Below are 23,481 nucleotides of genomic sequence, written 5' to 3'. Positions count from 1 at the left end.
GAATGACCGGCTTGGCTCCAGGGAAGACGTTGAGGTGATGGCAAATAAAACTTGGATCGAGGCCGGGCATGTCGTAAGGCGACCATGCGAAGACTTCGATATTGGCCATCAAAAACTCAACCATCTCGGTCCTTTCTCGGGCGGTAAGGCTTGAACCGAGCAAGAAGAACCTATCCGAACTCTCTGTATCAATTCGTACTTCCACCAATTCCTCGACGGCTTTGTCCTCGGCCTTAGTGCCCACATCGTCAAGGACTCCCCGGTCTTCCGGTCCTTCTATCATTTGGACGAAGGCCTTGGCAGCTTGGCTTCCATTTACTGCCACTAAGCATTGCTTCAACATGACTTGATCGCCCCAGATCTCCTCGATTGCCCCCATAGCCGAGGGGAATCTCATCACCTGATGGTAGGTCGACGCCACGGCTTGCATAGCGTGAAGCCATCCCCTCCCAAGGATCAGATTATAAGTAGACGGCACCTGCAACACCCAAAACTCCACTTGCTTGACCACGGATCTTGCTTTGACCGGCATGATAATTTTTCCCAAAGGCCACTCTGGCTGTGAGTTGAAACCAACCAGTGGCGAAGTTGTCGGAGCCAAGTCCGTATCCCGGAGCTTGAGCTATTTGAATGCGTCGTAATACATAATCTCGACCGAGCTTCCCTGATCGATCAAAATCCATTTGACATCAAATTCTTTGACGCGGAGTGTAACCACTAGGGCGTCGTTGTGCGGCGTCTGAATGCGCTCTAGGTCCCTTGAGGAGAAACCGATCGCATCTTTCTCTTCGGTCTTTCTCCTCTTGGTCGCAGGCTGAACCGACAAAACTTCCCTCATGTGTTCTGCCTTCTTGGTCATACCTCGGAGCTCGCATACACGCGCCGGTTCCACTATGTCGTGGATGACATTAACAACCCCTTGTGGAGACGCATCACCCTCATCCTATCCCCGCGGATAAACCGGAGCTTGATTTCCCTTTACGCCCCCATCAATGTAAAGGTCTAGGTGTCCGGCTGCGACTAGCTCTTCCAAGTGTTGCCTCAAAGGCAAATAGTCCTCTGTCCGATGGCCGCGCTCCCGGTGAAACGTGCAACGGTAACGCGGATTGAAGCCTTTCTGTCCGTCGCCCAACTTAGCAGGAAACCGAACATACTCCTCGTCACGAATTTCACTAAGTATGCGATAGATTAAAATCTTAAAGACCGTGGTGATGCCTGTCATAGCCTTCAGCCTTCTGTTTGCATCGGCTACATTATCCCGGTCATTCCAACATCCCCTACCTCGGTTTTTGTGATTTGAGCCACGGTCCGATTCCTCAGCGCGGTCATGTGAACGGCTGGACTCTTGTCCGACCGGGAGACCACGCTTGTATTGTGTGATTGCAAGGTTGACCGGGCAGTCCAAGATCTCGTTGAAGGTCTCCCAATATCTGGAGTTATATGCCTTCAGTGTGTCGCTCGGTTCCATCTTGACACTCAGTAGGTGATCAACTTCCTTTGGTGTTTTGGTGTTGGTTTTGAAGCGTGTCACAAAGGCTTCGGCCAACTGCTGCCACCTTTCGATGCTCCCCTTCGGCAGCCTCTCGAACCACTTCAAACCCAGCTCTCCCAAACTCGACGGGAAGATTAGGCACATAAGAGCGTCATTCCGTCTATGTCCGGCCATGACCTGTCGGAAATGACTTACATGCATATACGGGTCGGTTTTTCCGTCGTAGAGCGTGAACTTTGGCTGATGGAAGCCCGCCAGAAGCGGCGCTGTCTCTATATCCACGGAGAAAGGAGTGGCGCTCAGCCTCGCCAAGTCTATGTCTACAAGGAGAGGCGCGGCTGGGCAGGGTGGAGGCATTCCGACCTCCTCGCTGGCATGAACCCCATAGGATAGCCGCTGGAACGCCGGCACCCTCTGGGCCTCCCGCCGGCAAGCCCGTTCCCTCAAGACCACGCGCAAATCCTCTGAACGAGCGGAGTAAGAATTCTCAACGTTGTCGCCGGACGTGAAGGTTAATAGGTGCTGTCTTGCGCGCTGGACCTCTGTACATGCGCGTCGGAATCTCCAACCTGATAACTCCTGGTGACTGAGATGGACGGAGTATGCCGCTGGCTTTGACTACACGAACGGCGGGGTTGGGTGCGCTCACTATGGTTTCCCACTCCAACTACACCCTTCCCTTTAACATATCGCTTGAGATCCTCCATCTCCGCCGCCATTCTCCGGATGACGGCGTCTTGGTTCCTCAGCTTGTGTTCCAGGCGTCTGGCGTGCGATTCTCTCCGCCGCCGGTGTCCGTCTGGACTCCGAGAATGACCAAAGCTTCGTCCGCGCTTATCCCGCGTGTCTCTAGAATGTCCTCCTGAAGGAGTCTCTAAGTCCGCCATGTTTAGAACGGCGAGGAGTCCTTCTCTCTGTCGGGCAAACTCCGGGAGGGCTCCATCGATGGTGGACAACGGAATCTCATCATTGTTCGCCATGAAAGGCGATCAGATGAACTTGGAAGACAAGGTTTTGTTCAGAAATTTTTCCCACAGACGGCGCCAATTGTGCGGGGAGCAAATATTCAGGCAAGCCCGCACTCCTTTCTTCTAAGCTCCTGTCTGTCCGATCGACCTACGAGCACAACGGCAGTGAGCTACCCGGCAGTGTGTGGCCGGAAAACCCCTCCGACGGTCAAGTTAGAACACACACAAGAATAGAGAGAGAGAGAGAGAGAGAGGACTGAGCTATGTTTAGTGTATGTCTCACCAAAATGTCATCTGTCCCAGCATGGGGGGCGCAGACTCGCTTATATACCTTCTGCGTCTCAAATCCACTCACATTAGTCTCTCGACACGTAGTGCAGCTATCCCATCTGTCAGCCCAAATCTTGCTGAACACCACCTAACCAAACTGCCAGCCCACTCTACTGAGAGCTCGGCAGCCGGGCTGTAACTCCTCAGCTATTAACGGCCATGCTGTGCAACTAGCCTGAGCGCTCCGCTCGCCGCGCTCAATGAGGACCGAGCTTGGTTGCATCCCAGCATAACCGAGCCCATGTCGGTTTGACGTCGACCTTCCTGCCGGGCTAACTCATGAGCTATGGAACAACCACGCCTTGCCTGGCGCCGGACATCTCATTTGACCGGCCTCTATACCATGAAGCCAAGTATCTCGGTCCAACCACGCCTTGCCTGGCTCCGGACATCTCACTTGACTGGCCTCTATACCATGAAGCCAAGTATCTCGGTCCAACCACGCCTTGCCTTAACCGAGCAAAACCCCGGCCCAATCTTGAAGCCAAAGACCACGGCCCAATCTTGTTTGGCCCAAACTCATTCGGTCCAATCTGGTTCATAAATCTCCCTCTCAAATAGTATCAATAATATGTATATTAAAGAGAAAAACAATGGTTGGACAATTATTAAACCTTCACAATTATAATATATATATATATATATATATTTTGTTTGAAAACTGCTATCAATGTCAATCGAAACTTTCACAATGTCACCTGAAACTTCGATATCATCCAATTTGATGTTAAACTTCACTGTAATTGAAGGAAAATTTTAATATACACATTTTAAAAAAATATGTATGATATGTATTTTTAATTGTGTTATTTTTGTTAATTATGACATTATTTTAGTTATAACTCATAAGATCTTCAGTTATATCTCATGTTGTGTTTACTTATAATAATTTTTTTTAATTATAATTCAAAAAATATAAAATTATGATATTTTTTTATTTAATTATAAAGTATATATGGTACATACTGATATACCATAATGTTTCTCTAATTGTAATATCCACTAGTACTAATATAATAATAAAATATTATATAATTGGTGGACTCATTATCTAATTATAACTAATTTATTTAATTCAATTTACTTACTGGATCTGCATCTTAAAAAAAATATAATAATTTCATATTTTTTAAGTCATAATTAAACATCAAATAAGTTATAACTAAAAATTTCATTAATCATAATTAAAAAAAAAAACATAATTAATAATACATATAATACATTCTTTCAAAAAAATCGTATTTACTTGCACATAAGTACAGTGAGAGTTTATAATTGGATTGTAATATACATGAGTCATGGTGTGATATTACATTATGATAATTTTTTTCTCGGAATTATGACGGAATATTTGAATTGTGTTGTCTTGGTGGGACACAAGAAACTGGTTACGGGATATCAAATGTAAGTCTTGCTTGTTACACCTTGTTGTAAATTAAAATTTTATAATTAAAAAGTAAAAATTAAAAATAATTCCTCTCAAGCATTATACTAGGCAAGTTATTATATCACAGGAGATGAGAGGCTATCTAAAGTGTGGGGTGGCTGTTGCATTCACTGTTATGTAGCAAAATGGACTCATTTTGATAATGCGAACTGTTCACATTTTAGAATACATCAGGTAGAACATGCTCGCAAAAAATTAAGTTAATCAGATATTGTTTACCCATTCATCCACCTACATTTGTATCTACAAAAATAAATAATAATTATAATTTAAAATATTAAAATAAATACATATGTGAGCAGCCACCCCATACCAGAATTTTTCTTTAGATCTTCTTCCTCTTTTTCATTTTTCTTGAGCTTTTCTTTCTCTTTTTCTCTTTTTTTTTTTTCCTTCTTCCAATGGCTAACTCTCTCTCTCTCTCTCTGCTCTTATTTCCTCTCTCTTGGTTTCTCTTTCTTGCAACAACATTGAGAGGGTAATTTATGTGAGTAATTTGGCTGAGCTAAGTCCATCATTCTTAGATTTTGGGCTGAGGTGGGAGCTATGATAGCTCGGTTGTAGGCCATTCAGGCACCGAGGCAGTTAGAGGAGTCTCTAAGGCCTTGATCGCGTTGCATAGAGCTAGGTCCTGATATGGACCGAGGTGTTAACAAGGGAGCGAGTCGAGCTGGGTATAGCTCGATACAGGGCCATCTTGCAGTGAGGGTTACCACGATTCTGTCCAGAGTAGCATGGAGCTAGGGAAGCTCAGTTGACCGTAGCGCCAACCGAGGTAAAAGGTCTAAGCCATCTCATTTGGCTTGCAGCAATGGTGGTGTTTTGAGGATAGGCATTATCCTTAGACATGTGACTCCTAGGAGAACTCTGCTAAGGAGAGTTAGAGTCCTACTAAAATTGTGCTAAGCGGATTCTATAAAAGCTCATGACAGAACCTATGAACAGGTATTGCATTCTTATCCTCAAATACACAGAGTTTATTGTCTATTGTCTACTTGCTGACTTAGGCATCGGAGAGATTTCCGACACACACTCGCCGGTTAGCTCACGTTTGTGTTTTCAGGTAGTAAAACAATGACGTTTGGAGGAGAGCAAACTTGATTAACAGGATTATACGAGAAGATTATTCCGTGCTCGTACAATTGGCGTAATTTGTGGGAACCTTATAGAGAACAAAACAAACCTTTTGATTGAGTTTTCCTTCGATTAATTTCAATGGTGCATAACGAAGACTTGCCATATTCTGCTATTAATGGGCAAACCCCGGAAGGGGGGAGGAGAGGTGTGAAGGTTTGCCTTTTGTCTCGCTTATGGCAGAATTGGATCCCCAGCGACGGAACCCACGGAGAGACACGCGAGAAAGACGGGACACAAGTCCTCGTCGCTTCCAAAGCCCTGATAGACAAAGGTGGAGGATGGATCCTCAGGTTCTGAAAGATCGCGTAAGGGAGTAAGACGATGTGATAAGGAGAATGACGGCTGACATGGAGATGATGAAGCGCCAGATAAAAGGCAAAGAGGTGGCAGAAGAAGAGATTGGCGAAGACAGAACGCACTGTCGCCACTCAAGAGATCGTGACAAGAAAGTCACACCATCACAGACTGAAAGTAGAAGCCTCAGGACAGGTGACACACAGTCAAGGACTTCCAACACTCGTTACTCTAGGTCTGAGAGAATAAGGACTGAAAGGTCTTGTATGGAGGGAAACATTTATCGGCCCTCGTATACGCATCAAACGACATCAAGGCACACGAAGTTGCCTAGGTTGGCGGACTTACGGACAATGCTAGAAGAGAGGGCTTGAAAGAGAGAAGATGCCCAGGCATGCAACCCCCAAAGGGTCTCTGCTCTGTAGCGGTTAGCTCCTGAGACTTATAGAAGTGTCAAGGTTGGAATACCAGTACCGCGCCTTACTTACGAACCAGTAGACAAAGCGTTAACAAGGTTACAAAGCTCGTCGTTCGTTCTAGCAATAGAGAACACACCGTTCCCCTTGGGTTTCCACCAGCCTAAGTTCACAACCTACGAGGGGAAGTCCGACTCTTGCATGCACTTTTGCTACTTTCGCCAGGTTATGGCCGTACATCGACGGAACGAGGCTCTAATGTGTATCTTGTTTCGCTCAAGCTTAGACGACCTAAGCCTAACTTGGTTTAAGAGGTTGCCAAAAGGTAGCATAGCTTCATGGGCGCAACTGGCAGAGGCGTTTGTTCTCAGGTTTAGAACAAACACTAAAACGCCAGTGGAGATAGACTAACTGCTCTACATCGACATGGGCGAGAAGGAAACACGAAGTCTTATAACAACCGATATTGGGAGACTTTTAATCAGATCGAAGATTGCCCCACAAACCTAGTTATCGCATGCAATAAATTGAGGGATTCAATGACAATGACGCTACCCCTCACAATGGAAGCCTTAATAGAGAAAGTGCACCAGGACATTAGGGTAAACGAAAATGGTACTCGTGCCAAGGCAAAGTCCGACATAATAGCGATGTCAAACAAAAAACCTGCGGTAAAAGTTGACACGGTTGGCCGGGAGGAACAACCGAACAAAAATGGTCGAGGTAGACGACCTAATGGTGAGGACTCTCAAACAAGGTAGTTGAGAGTCCGCACTACCATCACCACGGTGTTTAATAAACCTATCTACCAGATTCTTACCAAGATACGCGACAAACCCTTCATTTAGCAGCCAGCCAAGTTAGGAGAAGCGCAGAGAGGCTATGATAATAGATATCGGTGTACCTTTCACGATGAGGTAAGGCACCGAACTGAAAATTGCATGCCGCTAAGGCAATACTTGGAAGAGTTAGTGGCCGTGGGCCCCTTGGATCAGTACATTGAAGGGGGAGCTCGGCCAACCCCCCAAGGCCGCAATGAGCCTGATAGGATGCCAACTAAAGGTCCGCCTTAAGGCATAATCAACGTAATACATGGGATCGTCAAGCTAGAACGGGTCTGCGAACTTAGAGGGATGATTAAGAAGGCGGAACATCTGAAAGAAGTACTGAGTGTACAGCCCACTGTAAAAAGAGGGAAGATAGAAGTGACTAACGTCATCAACTTCTCTAACAGGGACTTGGCAAGGTTGCAAAGCGCTCACAACGACGCACTAGTAGTTACTCTGCATGTGAAGAACTTTGACATCAAGCGGATCTTGATAAACCAAGGGAGCTCGTGCGAGATAATGTATTATGAGACCTTCAACCAACTCAAGTTGGAGGACAATGATTTAGCATCAGCGACATCTCCCTTGGTCGGCTTCAACTCAATGTCAGAATGACCGGTTGGCAAGATAATTCTACCGGTTAAAATTGGAAAAGTGACAAAACAAGTGGAATTCTGGGTGTTGAAGGTCCCTTCCACTTACAACATAATCTTGGGGAGAGCATAGTTACACGCCATACGAGCGGTGACATCAATCTACCACCAAGTAATGCGGTTCCCTAACGTAGCCGGAATGATTAAAGAGGTCTTAGGAGACCAAATCATGTCGAAGCAATGCTTCGTGACAATGAACGGCAGCCGAGCTGCCAAAGGGTTCGTACAAATGGTAGAGGAGCCAGAAAGCAACAAGTTGTTCGCAGACATCGGCAATACATCCGAACAGAAGGCAGCGAAAGATCTGGTGGAGGTGAAGATAGACCAGAAAAACCTAGAGAAATTCTTTTTACTTGGCTTGTCTTTGTCTAGCACCAAGAGAATAGAGATCATGGAGTTCTTGATCTCTAACATCGAGGTGTTTGCCTGGACACCGTATGATATGCTAGGCATTGATCCAACTTGCATCTACTATCAACTTAATGTCCACCTAACCAATTATACAGCGAACGCGCCGATTGGCATTGTATCACGCCGAGATAGTGGCTGAGGAAGTGGAAAACCTGCTGGAAGTAGGGGCAATCGGAGAGGTTCACTATCCCAAGTGGGTCTCCAACACCGTGGTGGTGCCAAAGAAGAACAAAAAGTAGCGCGTATGTGTAGACTACAAGACAGTTAATAAAGCCTACCTAAAGGATAGTTTTCATCTGCCGCGAATAGACCAACTGGTGGACCTAACTGCATGTAACAACCCCGACTCATGAGTAACGCTAATCGATGATTTAATATGCCTAATAAGTTATTAAGATCAGATTTTGAATTAATCGCATATGTGTTGCGTTATTAGTGTTTTTATCTTTTCATCATAGGAATATCTGTTTGAAATTTCTGTTACATTTTGTGAATCGAAGGCCTTATCAGCATCCAATCACGAAATTGACTTGGTGTATGTGTTATTTGGACTTTTTAGAATATTATGGTAAGTTTAATTAAAATTCGATTCGGAGTGACTAAATTAGACTAATTAATGTTCCTTTGTTTAGCTATTATTAGCCACCACTAATGAAGCCTATATAAGGCTCCATATAAGCCTCCACTGAACCCTTTTCTTCATTTCCAAACATACTTGTACTACTAAACACACAAACGTGTGAGAGAGGGAGGGACCAAGAGAGAGAGAGTTGAGATCAACAAAAATTGTTGGAATTGAGAAGAATTAGCTTGGAATCTTAGTGAGCTCATCATCTAGATCTTACTTGAAAGGTTGAGGTATGAATTCAACACCTAGATTATATAATTATGATGTTTAGAACATGAATTCATAAGGGTTATGTTGAGTTAAGCAAGACTTGAGTTAAACAAGTTAATAGAAGGACCATATCATGCATGCATGTTCATCTCTCCACATTGTGAGTTGATTTCAAAGAATTCTTCCATGCATGTTATCATTCTACCTTAGTTTTGAGAATTCATCTTGTTTTCCATCCATTTGTCTCATTTAATCATGTATTGGAGGCTAAGAACTCAAGTGATTATATGCATGTCATATTTATAGCATGTTCTTACATTTTAAGTTGAATTGTTACATAATTGCATGTCAATTGGGCCTTGATTTTGAGTAATGATTCTTACTTCGTGATGTTTTCCAAGTTCACATGTGATTCCTCAAGTTTTGGCTCAAAAAAATTGAGTTCTAATGCTTTAAGATTGAGTTTTGAAGCTTGAAAGCAATTCTAGAAATTCCAGAATTCTACTTCCATGCTCGAGCAACGGATTCCATGCTCGAGCGACCACTCTGTGTCTCACACTTCTGCTCGAGCGACCAAGGACTAGCTCGAGCGTGAAATGCAAGCCCTCAGAAATTCTTGCGTTTTGCAGCACGCTCAAGCGACAAAAGTCACGCTCGAGCGAGGGTTTGAGTCTCACGCTCGAGCGGGGATCGAGCGTCCATTGAGCGTAAAAAACAAACAACCAGTAATTTTTCAAAGTTTGCAGATCGCTCGAGCGAAGGAAGTTACGCTCGAGCGAACTCTCATATTTTGCATGTCCGCTCGAGCAAGGAAAGCCACGCTAGAGCATGGACCATGTTTTCAACAAATTTTGAAAAATATTTTCAAGTGCATTTTTGCATCCTCATTCCATCCTAGGCATTCCTAGGCCATGATTAAGACACCATAATGAGGTTAATGAAGTAGAAACACACCAAAACGAGAAAGGACTAAGTTATCAATTCTTGGTGTGTAATTCAGTATACGTTCATTCTGTAACTGTGTAGGTCACGCGTTTCAAGGAAGTTGAATTGTCTACTTGCAGCATCTGTTATCTGTGAGTAATGACTTAGTAAAGCTATGTTCAAGTAAATTATTTTCTGTATATGAAATAAGTTCTGTTCTATGAAACATCATGTTTTATACTATGAATGATTGTCCAAGTCTAACAAGCATTTATGACATTATGCTATGATTCAAATATGTTACAAGTTCCCGATACCGGAGGTTCCTTATGGAACTGACATGCTATCTGTACCCAGCTGGAGGTTCCTAGGTGGAACTGACAAGTTATCCGTTCCCAGTCCGGAGGTTTCTTTGTGAAACTGACAAGTTATCCTTACCCGGTCGGAGGTTCTTCTACAGAACTGACAAGTATGATTTAAAATACTCTGTATGTGATCTGTCAGCGCTAATGGATGCACCAAGTAAGATTAAGCATGAACTCTGATCTTTGTATACATGTTCAGAATGAGATTATGAATGTGAACTTTGGCTTTAGACATAATTATGGGACATCATTCATTTACCCCTTTACTTTGTTATTATTCACTGGGCCTCCACTCATTAGTTATTTCTTATGTATGTAGGTGAGCAGGCTCACGATCAGGCTTAAGATTATGCCTAGAGCATTTTCTTTTGTGTTTGTCAGCCACATTTTGCGCCTCACGAGGAGGTTCCAGATCAAGTCATGTTTTGTGGTTGTGTTAATATGAATGTATAAGACTGCTCCTTTTGCTCTATGAACAAGTTTTCCTTTTATATATACATGAAGTGACGTGTAAATACTGTACCTATAAAGTCACTCGTATGTTTATAAAAGTTTAAGATTATCAGTCCCATGTATGTCTACACAGCTCGATGGACTATGTATATTTCTTTCATGTGATTACTTTCGCAACCCCTAATTACAAGTCTAATTGTTAAGAGGCCTTTGGTAATTTAAGGATTACTGATTGGTTACGACACTAAACCTATAAGGGTGGGTTTGGGTCGTGACACTGCAAGACACAATTGACTCAGCTTTTTTAATGCATATCGTGGATACCATCAGATCGCTATGTTTGAACCAGACCAAGAAGTCACATCCTTTACAATACCTAGGGGATTGTGTTGCTACAAGGTCATGCCATTTGGCTTAAAGAATATAGGGGCAACGTTCTAGAGAATGGTCACCAAAATGTTCGAGCCATTGCTAGGCAAAGCAATGGAAGCTTACATAGACAACATGGTGGTCAAGAGAAAAAGCGAAGGAGACCATCTCAAGGACCTAGCTGAGGTGTTTCACATTTTGAAAACCTACAAGCTGCGACTGAATGCATCCAAATGCACATTTGGCGTAGAGTCAGGCAAATTTCTTGGCTTTCTAGCAACCAACCGAGGTATAAAAGCCAACCCCTCTCAAATCAAAGTCATTCAAGATCTGGAGAGACCCAACACAGTCAAGGAAGTACAGTATCTCACGGGCCTAGTTGCTGCGCTAAACCGATTTATAAGTCGGTCGTCAGACAGGTGTCAATCGTTCTTCCAGGCACTGAAGGCCAAGTCTTAATGGAACGACGAATGTGACTGAGCTCTGGAGAGCTTAAAAGAATATATGACCACCCCACCACTGTTGGCAACCCTAGTGCCAGGAGAAGAACCTTTTCTATACTTAGAAATTTCCCAGCATGTAGTTAGCATTGTGTTGGTACGAGCCGAGGGAATACAACACCTACCTTTCTATTATGTTAGCAAAACATTGCTGGGCGCCGAAACGAGGTACCTGTTGTTGGAGAAGTTGGACTTAGCTTTGATGATGGCTTCAAGAAAATTGTTGCACTACTTCCATGCCTACACCGTGATCGTCTTAAAAGCCTTCTCCTTAAAAGCCTTATTTGAGAGAGCGGATTTTTCTAGGCGAATTTTGCACAGTGAAGAACATAGAATGTGTTATGGCCAACTAGTGACCGGGCTAAGGCTTTAGTGTAAATTAGTTTTCTCAGCCTTGAGAGTGTGTGCAACGTGTAGCTTGGTAAAAAGTTAAGGCAAGGTTTTATCCTGGTCCTGAGAAAGGGCTAGTTTTTAGTTCGGTCCATGTAAAAGGCCAAGTGGGAGCCTGGTCGGGTTTGGATGATATTCTCCTAGTTTGGCGAGATACATCTAAGTGAGCACAAATAGGTTTGTAGCTCGGTTTCAATGCGATTTTGGATCAAAGCCAATGTTCTTGTTCGATTTCAGTTCCAGTAAGGGGGGAGTTCTTCATAAGGTGCGAAGTTTGGGAAGTTAATTCAATCTTCAACTCATTTTTGCGCATAAAACAATACTGAATGTACTATTGCAATATCACTATGATGGGTTTGTAATGTTAAAAACACTAAAAACATGAAAGGTTATATGGAGTGTTCGAAAGAATATAAAACTTATGAGTTTTGAGTGGAGAGTGTGACGTTGATCAGGAAATAGCTTTCCCACAACAATGTCGAGTTCGATTTGATGACGAAAACGACGGTACCAGGGTTTGAACACAAACAAGTGCAGGATTGGAGTTTTGATTACGAGGATTTTTTGGACTAGAAGATGAACAGTAAATGGTGACTGTTTGAAGTTAAGGGGTTGAATATGTGATGGAGGCAAAACAACGGGTCTTTTCAATTTTTTTGGCAGTGTGAGATGGCTGTTATAGTACGAAGGGGCAATAGGCGCATGCCATGTGTCCTAGTAAGAACACAATGTTAGGTACATGGGACGACGAGTTATACGACCGGCGCGGTTTCTAGAAACCGAGCTAATCTTGGGTCAGTTGGCATGCGAGTTTTAGCTTGGTTGGATAGAACATTTTGGTTCAGTTAAATTGAATACCTTAGCGCGGCTGGAAGACAATAAATCCCAATCATGCTTCGCAGAAGGAATTAAAAGGCAATTGAGAGGGTAATTTATGTGAGTAAATTGGGCCGAGCTGTGGGCCGAGGTGGGAGCTATGATAGCCCCATTGTAGGCCATTTAGGCACCGAGGCAGTTAGAGGAGTGTCTAAGAGCTTGACTGCGCTGCATAGAGCTAGGTCTTGATATGGACCGAGGTGTTAATAAGGAGCGAGCCGAGCTGAGTATAGCTCGGTATAGGGCCATCTTGTAGTGAGGGTTACCACGATTCTGTCCACAGTAGCATGGAGCCAAGGAAGCTCGGTTGACCGTAGTGCCAATCGAGGTAAAAGGTCTAAGCCATCTCACTTGACTTGCAATGATGGGGGTGTTCTGAGGATAGGCATTATCCTTTGACATGTGACTCCTAGAAGGACTCTGCTAAGAAGAGTTAGAGTCCTACTAGGATTGTGTTAGGCGGATTGTATAAAAACTCATGAAAAGACCTATGAAGAGGTATTGCATTCTTATCCTCAAACGCACAGAGTTTATTGTCTATTGTCTACTTGCTGACTTAGGTATCGGAGAGGTTTCTGGCACACACCCATCGGCTAGCTCACGTTTGTATTTTCAGGTAACAAAGCGATGATGTTTGGAGGAGAGAAAACTTGATCAACATGATTATACGAGAAGATTATTCTGTACTCATACAACTCACAACAAAGTATTTTACTATTCTTAGCTCTCCAAGACTTCTAGAGTGATCTTCTAACTTTCTTCTCACCTTGTATTTAATTAATTGAATAGGATTATCTTAGTGACTAATTATGTAATAACTTAATTAAACCCCACTTAAAGATGAATTTAGAATCAATATCATGAATTTGAAAGAAATTAAGAAGAAAATGAAAGAAATTGAGCTAGAATCATGGTTTTGGAAATTGATCTAGAAATTAATTATTTTTGGTTTGATTTTGTAGAATCATCTTATAATATTTGAGATTGAGAAGGATTTGAGATTATATTCATGGAATTAGAATGAAATTGGGTTTTGGATGTTAAATTAAGTTAGGTTGAAGAATATGAATTATAATTATTTAAATTTATTAAGTTTGGATTCAATTTTGAGAACTATTCTTGAATTGATTTTTATAAAGGGAAATGCTAGAGAGCTCTAAATCTAGAGCTCTAATTTGAGCTCTAGTGATGTGTCAAAGAAAAAAAAAAAAAAAACAAAACAAAACAAAACAAGGCACAAACATCACATCAGGGTGGGTCCCACCTTCCCATTAGAGCTATTAGAGCTCTTATATTAGAGCTCTAAAGCATTTTTGTTTTATAAATTATATGCAACAAGAATTGTTTGAGGATTTGACCCATGCAATGGAGTATATAAATGACTTTGAAGCAAAAGTTTTGAAAATCATGAGTTCATGAAATTTAAGAGTTTGATTTTGAAATTAAAGGAAGTTTTGATTTAATTGAGTTAAAGATTGATCATGGTTCATATTTATTTTCATATTTTGAAAAAGTTTTGCATGAGTTTTGAGCATGAAATTGGGTTTTGAAAGCTTAATTTATGTTTTAGAATTTATAAGTTTGAAATTAGATTTGATATGAAGAAAATGAATTAAATTTAAATTTGAACAAATTAAGAAGGTTTTTGAGTTATGTGATCATATTTTCATCTCATCTCCTCCCAAACATTTCTAAGCAAGAATTATGACTCAATGAAGATTAATAAACTAGCAATCAACCAAAATTAGTTGGTTAAAGAATAAATCATTGATTTAGTAGTAATTGATTAAAAAACCAAGTAAGAAATCAGTCTATCTAGAAAAGAAAGATTTAGTAGTGAAAGAATATGTAAAATGGGAACCCGGTTTATTTGAGAAAGTAAGTATAAGCATAGTAGAATTTCAGATTACCTAAACAGAAAGGACAAGAGAAGTTAAGTTTGATCAAGGAAGTAATATTTCCTTTCAATGTGTATCTGTTATGTGTTTGTGTAGGTCACGCGCTATAGTCCATCTGATCTGTCTCTAGAGCTATTTGTAAGTAACAACCTTGTAAAGATATGTTTGAATTATATGTATTTTCTGACTTATAAAATGTTCTATTTCTGAAATGCTATTTTCTAACTGATTGAATGATTGTCCTGTTTTATGAACTGTATTCGCGACATCCTTAGCATCTGTTACTACTACTGTTACAGAGATCTCTATTAGTTTCAATTCTTGAAACTTCTGTTTACTGTATTGATGGCATGGCCATTAATTCTGATTGTTCGATCTTTATGACCTACTGTACTGTTCTGCTATTGGATGTACCACGTATGACTGTTATGATTACAATATGATTCTTAAATGAGAAACTGATTTGCTGATGATAAAGGGCTCTTTTAAATACTGTAAGAACATCATTCATAACCCCTTTTGTAGACGCGCCCGCGGGCCCCCATGCTACAGTTCGGACTCGATTTGTGTCACGGTTCTAAATCTGAACCAAAGAGTCCGAATCCGGCAAATCGTTTTGAGAAAACAGATTTTTAGAAAAGAAGTGCCAAACATGGACTGCTTCGCCAAATACAGAGTCGCCACCTAAATATTTTATTTTGAAAAATTTAGGAAACCCTGACTCGGTGCCAAAGGCCACGTGTCCGTCATCACCAAAGTTGCCTCGGCTCGGGAGCTTGGGTACGATTGGGGAAGGTCAGCTATGAGCACCCCCTCTCGCCCGATCCGAAGATCGGCCTCTACTAACCATGATATCCGTTTTTGAAAATGTTATGTGTTCTTATTCCGGTTATTAGCCTAGAATTACTATGTTATGCGCACAGTAAACAAGTATAGACCAAATCGCCTAAATTGGAACAAAGCATTTCATCTTGTTTTGAAAATGATTTGCTACTCGCAAGTAGGCTAAAAATGTAGATTTCGCCACCCCCAAGTGGGTTTTAGAAAAGATGGTTTTGCCACTATCTAGTGGGCTTGAAACTCACAGTTTTAATGCATTATTCCAATTTAGGTAATTCGACCTCCACCCACAGACATTCAAGCAGTTATATCACATAAGCAGCTAGCCTCATGGTAATCATGCTATTATGGTAACACTCACACACATGCAAGATGCTAAAGCACAAAAAGCTTACCTAGTACTCTGTGCCAAAACAAAAACTAGTTAGTGAACATGCATGATCCTAATGATACAAAAATGCCTAATGCAACACATGCGAAAATGCAACTAAGATAGGCTCGGCTATTCTAAAGATGGCATGTGAAATGCTATAACTAACACGTATTCAATTTGAAATTGAAATACAAATGCAGTTGGAATGATGCGCCCAGCCCGGTACATGCAAAACGAATGAATGGATGCAGACATGTTATCCTACTGTATGCTAAATGAAATATGCCCTAGACTAACCATCGAAAGCTAGTAAATAAAAGGGAAAAAAGACATGGGGTTGGGAGACATACATACACTCACGCACACTTATTACAGTTGTGCCCTCGCTCAGAGGGTCCGAATAAATATTACAGTCCAAATGAATAATGCTAAATGAAATATTACAGACTTCTAATTAATTAACAAGTTAAATGCAGAATTAGAGTGGCCGCAGCTTCTGCCTCGGAATGCATGGGGGATGCATGCTCGAATCCGTCTTGCCCGAAAATCCATACCATGCCACTGTTGCCTCTGTTTGTACTGCCTATCTCCTCTGAAGACTGCCGAAGTCCAAGGGTATGCTCTTTGGATACTGAGGGATACCACCGACCGAGTAGAAACACCACCGGCCGGAGGGAATGATCACCGGCCACTGAATAAGCTATCGGCCAAACATGTTTTGCCGGTCGACACTAAACACTGCCGGCCGGCCAATTCTTCCTGCTGAAACCTGCAGCTGGCAGTAGCAGAGGGCAAGCAGTGTATGGCATGGAATTTTTTGAGCAAATGTGAGCATGGACACACTCCCTATCATGTAAGGGATTCAAGGGAGCATGACGCTCGACCCTCGGGCCATCAATTGCGCATTTCGACGCATGATGGCCTAAGAGGCCAAGTTTGCAATTCAATGTGAATGAATGCAACAAAAGAGATGAATGCCAACACCCTATCATATTGAGGTCAAGGGGATTGACGACCGAGGGTTGAGACGTGTTACATCACTTGGAGTACGAACACTCCTCACCCCTCAAGTTTGGTTTGACACCCTAAACCAAAGAATGTAATGCATGTATACAAACTTGGCTCGAAGATGCAACATGAGACTAGGATACAAAACATGCCAAATGTGATGCAAGCTAGACACGCAAAGGTACAATGCTAGGCATGTAAGATGCAATGCAATGCAATCAAGTATATAAGCTAAGACATGAAATGCAACTAGCTAATAATATGCAAGCATGCGAGTATGATACAATGCAAACATGAAACCAATGCAACATGATCATGCAATGGTGGACCTAATTCACAAAGGGCAGACCTCAGCCCACTCCCAAAACAGTGACAAAAGATGCCTAAAATGATGAACAAATACTCATGTAAGCATACACACCAATAGGCCCAAGATTAAAGCATAACCAATGGGTATTCTACCACTGCTACCCCAAGCCAACATGGCACGAGCTATACAACCAAAAACAGAGTTTAGATGCATTGAAATAAGTCCTAAAACCCTCTGATATGGCAGCCCCGAAGGCTTAAACACTTAGGCATGCACAATGCTCATTTCAAGGCACAACAAAATAACTCTTCAAGGCATGAAAGGGATGATAAATGCAATCACACAAGCATGGGTTATGGACTGAAATAGCATGGGAAACGGCTCCAAATCACTGAAATAACCCAACTCAAGCATGCTCATAACTCATACCCTCAAGGCTTACAAGCCAAAATGCAAAGAGGCTATGCAAAACGTATCGAACATGACCAAACCAACACCCAATAGACCTCAGTCATGATAAATCAAGGCCAAAAACTTCACAAAGCTAGGCAAGAATATCCAAGCACGATGGTCTAATGGCTAAATGCATTTCTAGGCAAAATAGGGGAATACAAAGCAAGTGTATTAAGCATGAGAGGGGCCAACAAACCAACATGAGACAGAGGTAAAGCATGCTAAATAAACACCAAATAACCTCTGAAACTAAGCCAAACAAAGCTAGGCATACATGCTACCCTTATGAGCCAAAACACAAGCAAATGAGACAATGAAGGGAGAGGGGTGTCTCTCCCTTATACAAGACCTCAAAACCACTTCATCACCACTGAAAATCCTTTGGATTTCAGTGGTGAAAAAACCAATATATGAAAATTCCAAAGCTCAAACGATAAGGCTCAAAATGAGGCCAAACAAGGCCTAAGAGGGGGTGGACGACCCCCAACACCAAAATGACCTTAAGCAAACATGTTAAGCATGCAAATACAAAACTTTTTTCCGTTTATAGCTAAGCTCGAATCAATATGCAAGATAGTCTAAAAGCTTGTACAAAAAAAGAAGGAATAAGAAGGTAAGTGTCTCACCCTTGAAGACCTCTTTCAAAACACCAAACCAGCAGCCCTTTTGAATCAAAAAGACTTCAAATCACCCCAAGAATCACCTCCAAGGACCTCAACCCAATAAAGGGAGTAAAGAACTAGATGTTTGTGTGCAAAAGTGTAAAGAAAAATGCACTTTTTAGCGCAAACAAGCCCTAAACTCTCGAGAGAGAGGCAGAAAATGTAGAGAGAGAGAGAGAGATTTTTTTGGCTTCAAGTTGTATCTCTCCTTTGTGTTGATGAGAGAGCTTGATTGATATAGATACATATCAATCTGCAGCTCCTCAGAACTCCCACGTCCAGGCATGGGCTGGGGTATGGCCTTGAATGACAGCTGCCAGCTGTCTGCAGGGATATCTATTGAAAACCATACTTGGTCGGCCAGCCATCAAATTGGCCGACCGGCATTCAAAATAGACGACCGGCCATCACATTCGGCCGATGGCAATAAAACACAGCCGGTGGCCTCAAGCCATGGCCGGTGGAGTGTGGGGATGGCCCAAAAGCCATTCCCTGCCCTCCAAAGCAGAAACACAAGTGTTTGGTGCAAAATCAAACACAAAACAGTCGAGTCGGGAGATCCTGAGGCAAGGCGCGCAGCCGAGGCCTCCGGGAATTCAAGACGAACACAAACAAGGATAGTCACCGAGTGTTCAAATGGTGACGTCCAAGTCTTGAGGACGGTCAAAAATGGGGTGTCTACACCTTTACACTGTTGTTATTCACTGGGCTCTAACTCACTGTATTTGTATATATATATATGTAGGTGATCAAATACATGACCAGGCTTAGAGGCGTTTTCCTAGACTGTAATAACCCGACCCTCGTACATGATTCTGGCATCTTTTCAGCCCTTTATTCTGTGCTTTTGAATGCTTATTGTGAAACTCTATGTGAAATTACGTTGAATTAAGTGAAACTTAGAAATATGGCTTCCTATCTGTTGAATAAGAAAATTATTTGTCGCACTTAAACTATTTGAAACTGAAATTGGACGCCTTAGAGGCTTAATTTCTGAAATTGATTTGACATCTGAAATCTACATGATTTTTAAGCTATAATGAGATTTTCTGTGTAATTTCAATTTGGGACGATTAAATGATTGAATTTTGTCTTATTATAAACATATATATCTATATTAAGTCTTTAGGCATCTTTGACTTAGAAGCTCCATGAATATCTCCTGGAGGAAAAAAAAAACTAGAGAAGGGTTTTGAGAAGTGGGGAAGGACAAGATCATCAAGAAGGTAGAGAATTGAAAATTTGAGGAGGCATTTAGGGAGTGAAGCTTAAGGTAAGTTCAATTTCTCTAATTCCATCCTTTCTTTTTAATTTGGAGAAGGAATTACTTAATATGGTGTAACCTAGAGTTGTAATGGAAAATTGGATGGGTGTGTTGATCTATTGGTAAACATAATGCTACTATTTGATGATTTTAACTTAATATGGGTCATCTAAGAAGAAATCTACAACTTATGTCTTGAATTACCATGTTGATACTTGTGTAAACATTTGGCTATACATGTGTGTATGTAGGTTGTGGTGGTGATTAATGGATTTTCCATGTTCAAATGGTTATGTTTATAGTCTTGTTTACCCAATTTTTGAACCATGTTTTGGTATGTAAAGAAGCTATTTTGGACCTCTTGGATGATCACCAAATAAGGGGTTTTTGTATGATTTTCGGACTGCCAAACAGGGGCCAGACCCGCACGTGCGGAGGTCGTGGCCGCATGTGCGGAGAAAAGGAAAACATTTGGGAAAGCATACTGTTCTTGGCCGCTCGAACGGTGGAGGGGGACCGCACGTGCGGTACATGTCCGCACGAGTGGAAGGTATGGCCGCACGTGCGGCCCAGGTCGGAAACCTCGTTTGCTTCGTTTTACGTGCTTAACCCTCAGCTCTTTTCGAAATTTGTGTTTGATACTTTTTGATGATTGTACATGCAATTGAAATGCAATAATGCAAGAAATGGTTTAAAAGGAGAAAGGAACTAACGTGTGTTATCTATGTGTGTAGGACACACCACAGGAGGAACTACCGCTCCGCAACAACACTGTGAGTAATGGTACACTGAATGTACATTTATTTACCGTTAATATCCGTTATTACCTTTCTGTTTTCTGTTAGTCACGACATTAGCATATGTATTGATTGGAACTTGGTGGCAATGTAAGGTTGACAGAATTATGTACATTTCTGATATTTCTGGGCTGAAAGGTTGTTCAGTATACTTCTAGGCCGAAAGGCTGTTCAGTATATTTCTGGACCGAAAGGCTGTTCTGTATATGTCTGGGTCGAAAGGCTGTTCTGTATACTTCTGGGCCAAAAGGCTGTTCTGTATTTCTGGGCCAGTAGGCCATTCTGTTATAACTAGGCCCAAGGCCGTTCTAGAAAATAAAACAGCATCAGACTAACTACTTGGAATCCATTTTTGTGTATGCACTATTCTATATTATGATTTAAATTGAATATTAAACTGTTTATGTACTGTTATTCACTGAGCTTGTCTCACTCTGTAATTTTTGTCTGATTCTCTAGGTAACCAACTTGGAGGTCAGTCCTAGCATCGTTATCATCTACCTTTTGTCAACCTAAGTACGACCAGGCACTTGGAGAAGCCCTTTTGTGTCTTAGTACAGTATTGCTAAATTTTGTTGGGCCACGCTCTATGTCAGCCAAAGTTGAATTGTATCTAATGTTTTATATGTGCCCAATTTCTGGGCTGGACTTGTAAACGTGTATACGTATTTATGTACCTTATTTCAGATGTATGTTCCCTATATGGTTATTTGTGATTCGTGATCCTGGCATATTTGTAGTAGCTCAATGGATGTGTCTACATGTTATTCTATTATATTAACGCTTCCGTTCAGGCCCCGGATATTATATATATAGCAGGATAAGTGTCTATTTCTGAGTAGGTCATACTCGAAATTTTAGGGGCAAGTTTGGGGTGTGACAAGTGGTATCAGAGCACGAGTTGCTATCTCACACACGGATCCATTGAGCTTTCGGATGTCTAGAAAGATGTAGGCATCATGCAGTAAATGAAGATTGATAGCAACGTTAAATGTTTGCTGCTAACGCTAATAATGATGATCAATGTCTATTGTATTCTTTTGTGTATGTTGAAATTGATTGTTTTGTAGACTGTGGTGAGAACAAGGACCGAAGACCAGGAAGATGCTACCTCAGCACGGTTGGACAGGATGGAAAGAATGATTATGGAAATGGTGGAAACTCAATAACAACAACCACAGCCGCCATCACCACCAGTACCCCCACCTGTAGCGCAAGATTTTCACGCTGAGGACCGCACCATTACACTTACAAAGGAGTTTAAAAAGATGAAACCACCATCGTTTAAAGGAGGGATTGAACCAATGAAGGCTGAGGTGTGGGTGTTAGGGATAGAAAAATTGTTCGAAGTTTTTCCTTGTACTGAAGTTCAAAAGGTGCAACTTAATGCTTTCACTCTTGAAGATGAAGCACGTAGGTGGTGGATGCTTACAAGAACAATGCACCATGGGTTGACATGGGATAGGTTCTTGGCGCTATTTTATGATAAATATTTTCCCCAGAGTATGCGAGACAAGAAGGTGACCGAATTCGAAACATTGAGACAAGGAAACAAAACTGTTGCCGAATACGAAGCCCAATTCGCGGAACTAGCCCAGTTTACACCTCACATGGTAGATACAGAATATAAGAAGGCGCGGAAATTCGAAGGAGGATTGCGGGGTACTAGTCTGGACCGTGTTAATGTGCTGAAGTTGCCTACCTACGTTGATGTGTTAGAAAGGGCTGTTATAGCAGAAGGGAATATTGCTGCTCAGACTCGGATTTCTGAATGGAAAGGAAAGAGGCAGAACAACCAATGGTTCAAGGGGTCAACTACTCCACCAAATAAGAAGCAAAATTCGGGGACCTCCAGCACTACTACTTCTCCTCAAAATTCAGCTCCTGTGTGTCCAGAATGTGGATGGAGGCATCGTGGGATTTGTCACCAATTGTCTGGAGCATGCTTTCGATGTGGCAAAACGGGTCATTTGATAAAAGATTGTCCGCAAAAGAATCAACAAAATAGTAATAAGGCCGCCATAAGTTCAGCAGGGTCTACACCGGCTCCTAATGCAAAGTCAGCTGCTAAGTCTGCTAACAATAAGGACACTACGAGGCAAGGCAGGATATTTGCGTTGGTTCCCGGAGATGTACAGAATGCAACAACAGTGGTGTCAGGTACATTTATGGTTCATGGTCATTCTGCTTACATCTTATTTGATTCTGGCTCTACTTGTTCCTTTCTGTCAAAATTATTTGCGAAAAAATTAGATAAACCTGAAGAAGAATTGACTTATGTGCTATGTGTATCTTCACCTATGGGAAATTCCATGATCTGTACTTCTGTCTATTCTGCTTGTGAACTTCCAATTGGGGATCTCCATGTATATGCTAATCTATTACCACTTGATATGACTTCCTTTGATATTATTCTGGGAATGGATTGGTTAGGTGAATATGGTGCCACTATAGACTGTTTGAGGAAGCAAATCAAATTCCATCCTCTGGGGCAATCAGAATCTACTTTTCAGGGCCAGGGAGTAACTTCTCCACCGTATGTGATTTCTGCAGCAAGGGCTTGTAAATTAATTTAGAAAGGGTGTCAAGGGTACTTCTGTAGTGTTTTGGAAGGGCCAATAATGAATGAGAATACTGATGCGATCCCAGTTGTCTGTGAATTTCCGGACGTCTTTCCAGAAGAATTTCCAGGAGAATTAGTGGACCGTGAAATCGAGTTCACGATTGAAGTGTTACCGGGAATCCAACCCATTTCTAAAACCCCGTATCGAATGGCACCAGCTGAAATGAGGGAATTGAAGACTCAGTTGCAAGACCTACTGGATAATGGGTTTATCCGCCCGAGTGTTTCTCTATGGGGTGCACCAGTTCTGTTTGTGAAAAAGAAAGACGGAACACTCCGATTATGTATAGACTACCGGGAGCTTAATAAAGTAACAATCAAGAATAAGTACCCATTACTGCGGATTGACGACTTGTTTGATCAGTTACAAGGAGCACAAGTCTTCTCGAAAATTGACCTACGGTCCGGGTACCATCAATTAAAAGTTAAAGCTGGTGATGTTGAGAAAACAGCATTTCGAACCCGATATGGTCACTACGAATTTCTGGTTATGCCCTTTGGAGTCACTAACGCACCCGCGGCATTCATGGATTTGATGAATCGTGTCTTTAAGCCCTATCTGG

At 41.9% G+C, this 23,481-nt stretch overlaps 1 protein-coding gene across 1 annotated transcript; it reads left to right on the top strand.

Annotated features, from left to right (window-relative positions):
• The first annotated feature begins 21,563 nt into the window (after nucleotides 1–21,563).
• Nucleotides 21,564–22,871, top strand: LOC114302929 (uncharacterized). Its single transcript, XM_028248039.2, has one exon. It carries the CDS (start codon nucleotides 21,564–21,566, stop codon nucleotides 22,869–22,871), a length of 1,308 nt encoding a protein of 435 aa, XP_028103840.2.
• The last annotated feature ends 610 nt before the right edge of the window (nucleotides 22,872–23,481 follow it).

The sequence above is a fragment of the Camellia sinensis genome, chromosome 6 (genome assembly GCF_055761805.1).
Source record: "Camellia sinensis isolate YWXY chromosome 6, ASM5576180v1, whole genome shotgun sequence".
Classification (NCBI taxonomy): Eukaryota; Viridiplantae; Streptophyta; class Magnoliopsida; order Ericales; family Theaceae; genus Camellia; species Camellia sinensis.
Note: the sequence above shows the minus strand (reverse complement) of the source record. Positions and strands in the feature narration are given on the sequence as shown.

Coding starts and splice junctions, on each gene's coding strand:
- LOC114302929 (XM_028248039.2), top strand. CDS start 21,564: ATGAAACCACCATCGTTTAAAGGAGGGATTGAACCAATGAAGGCTGAG.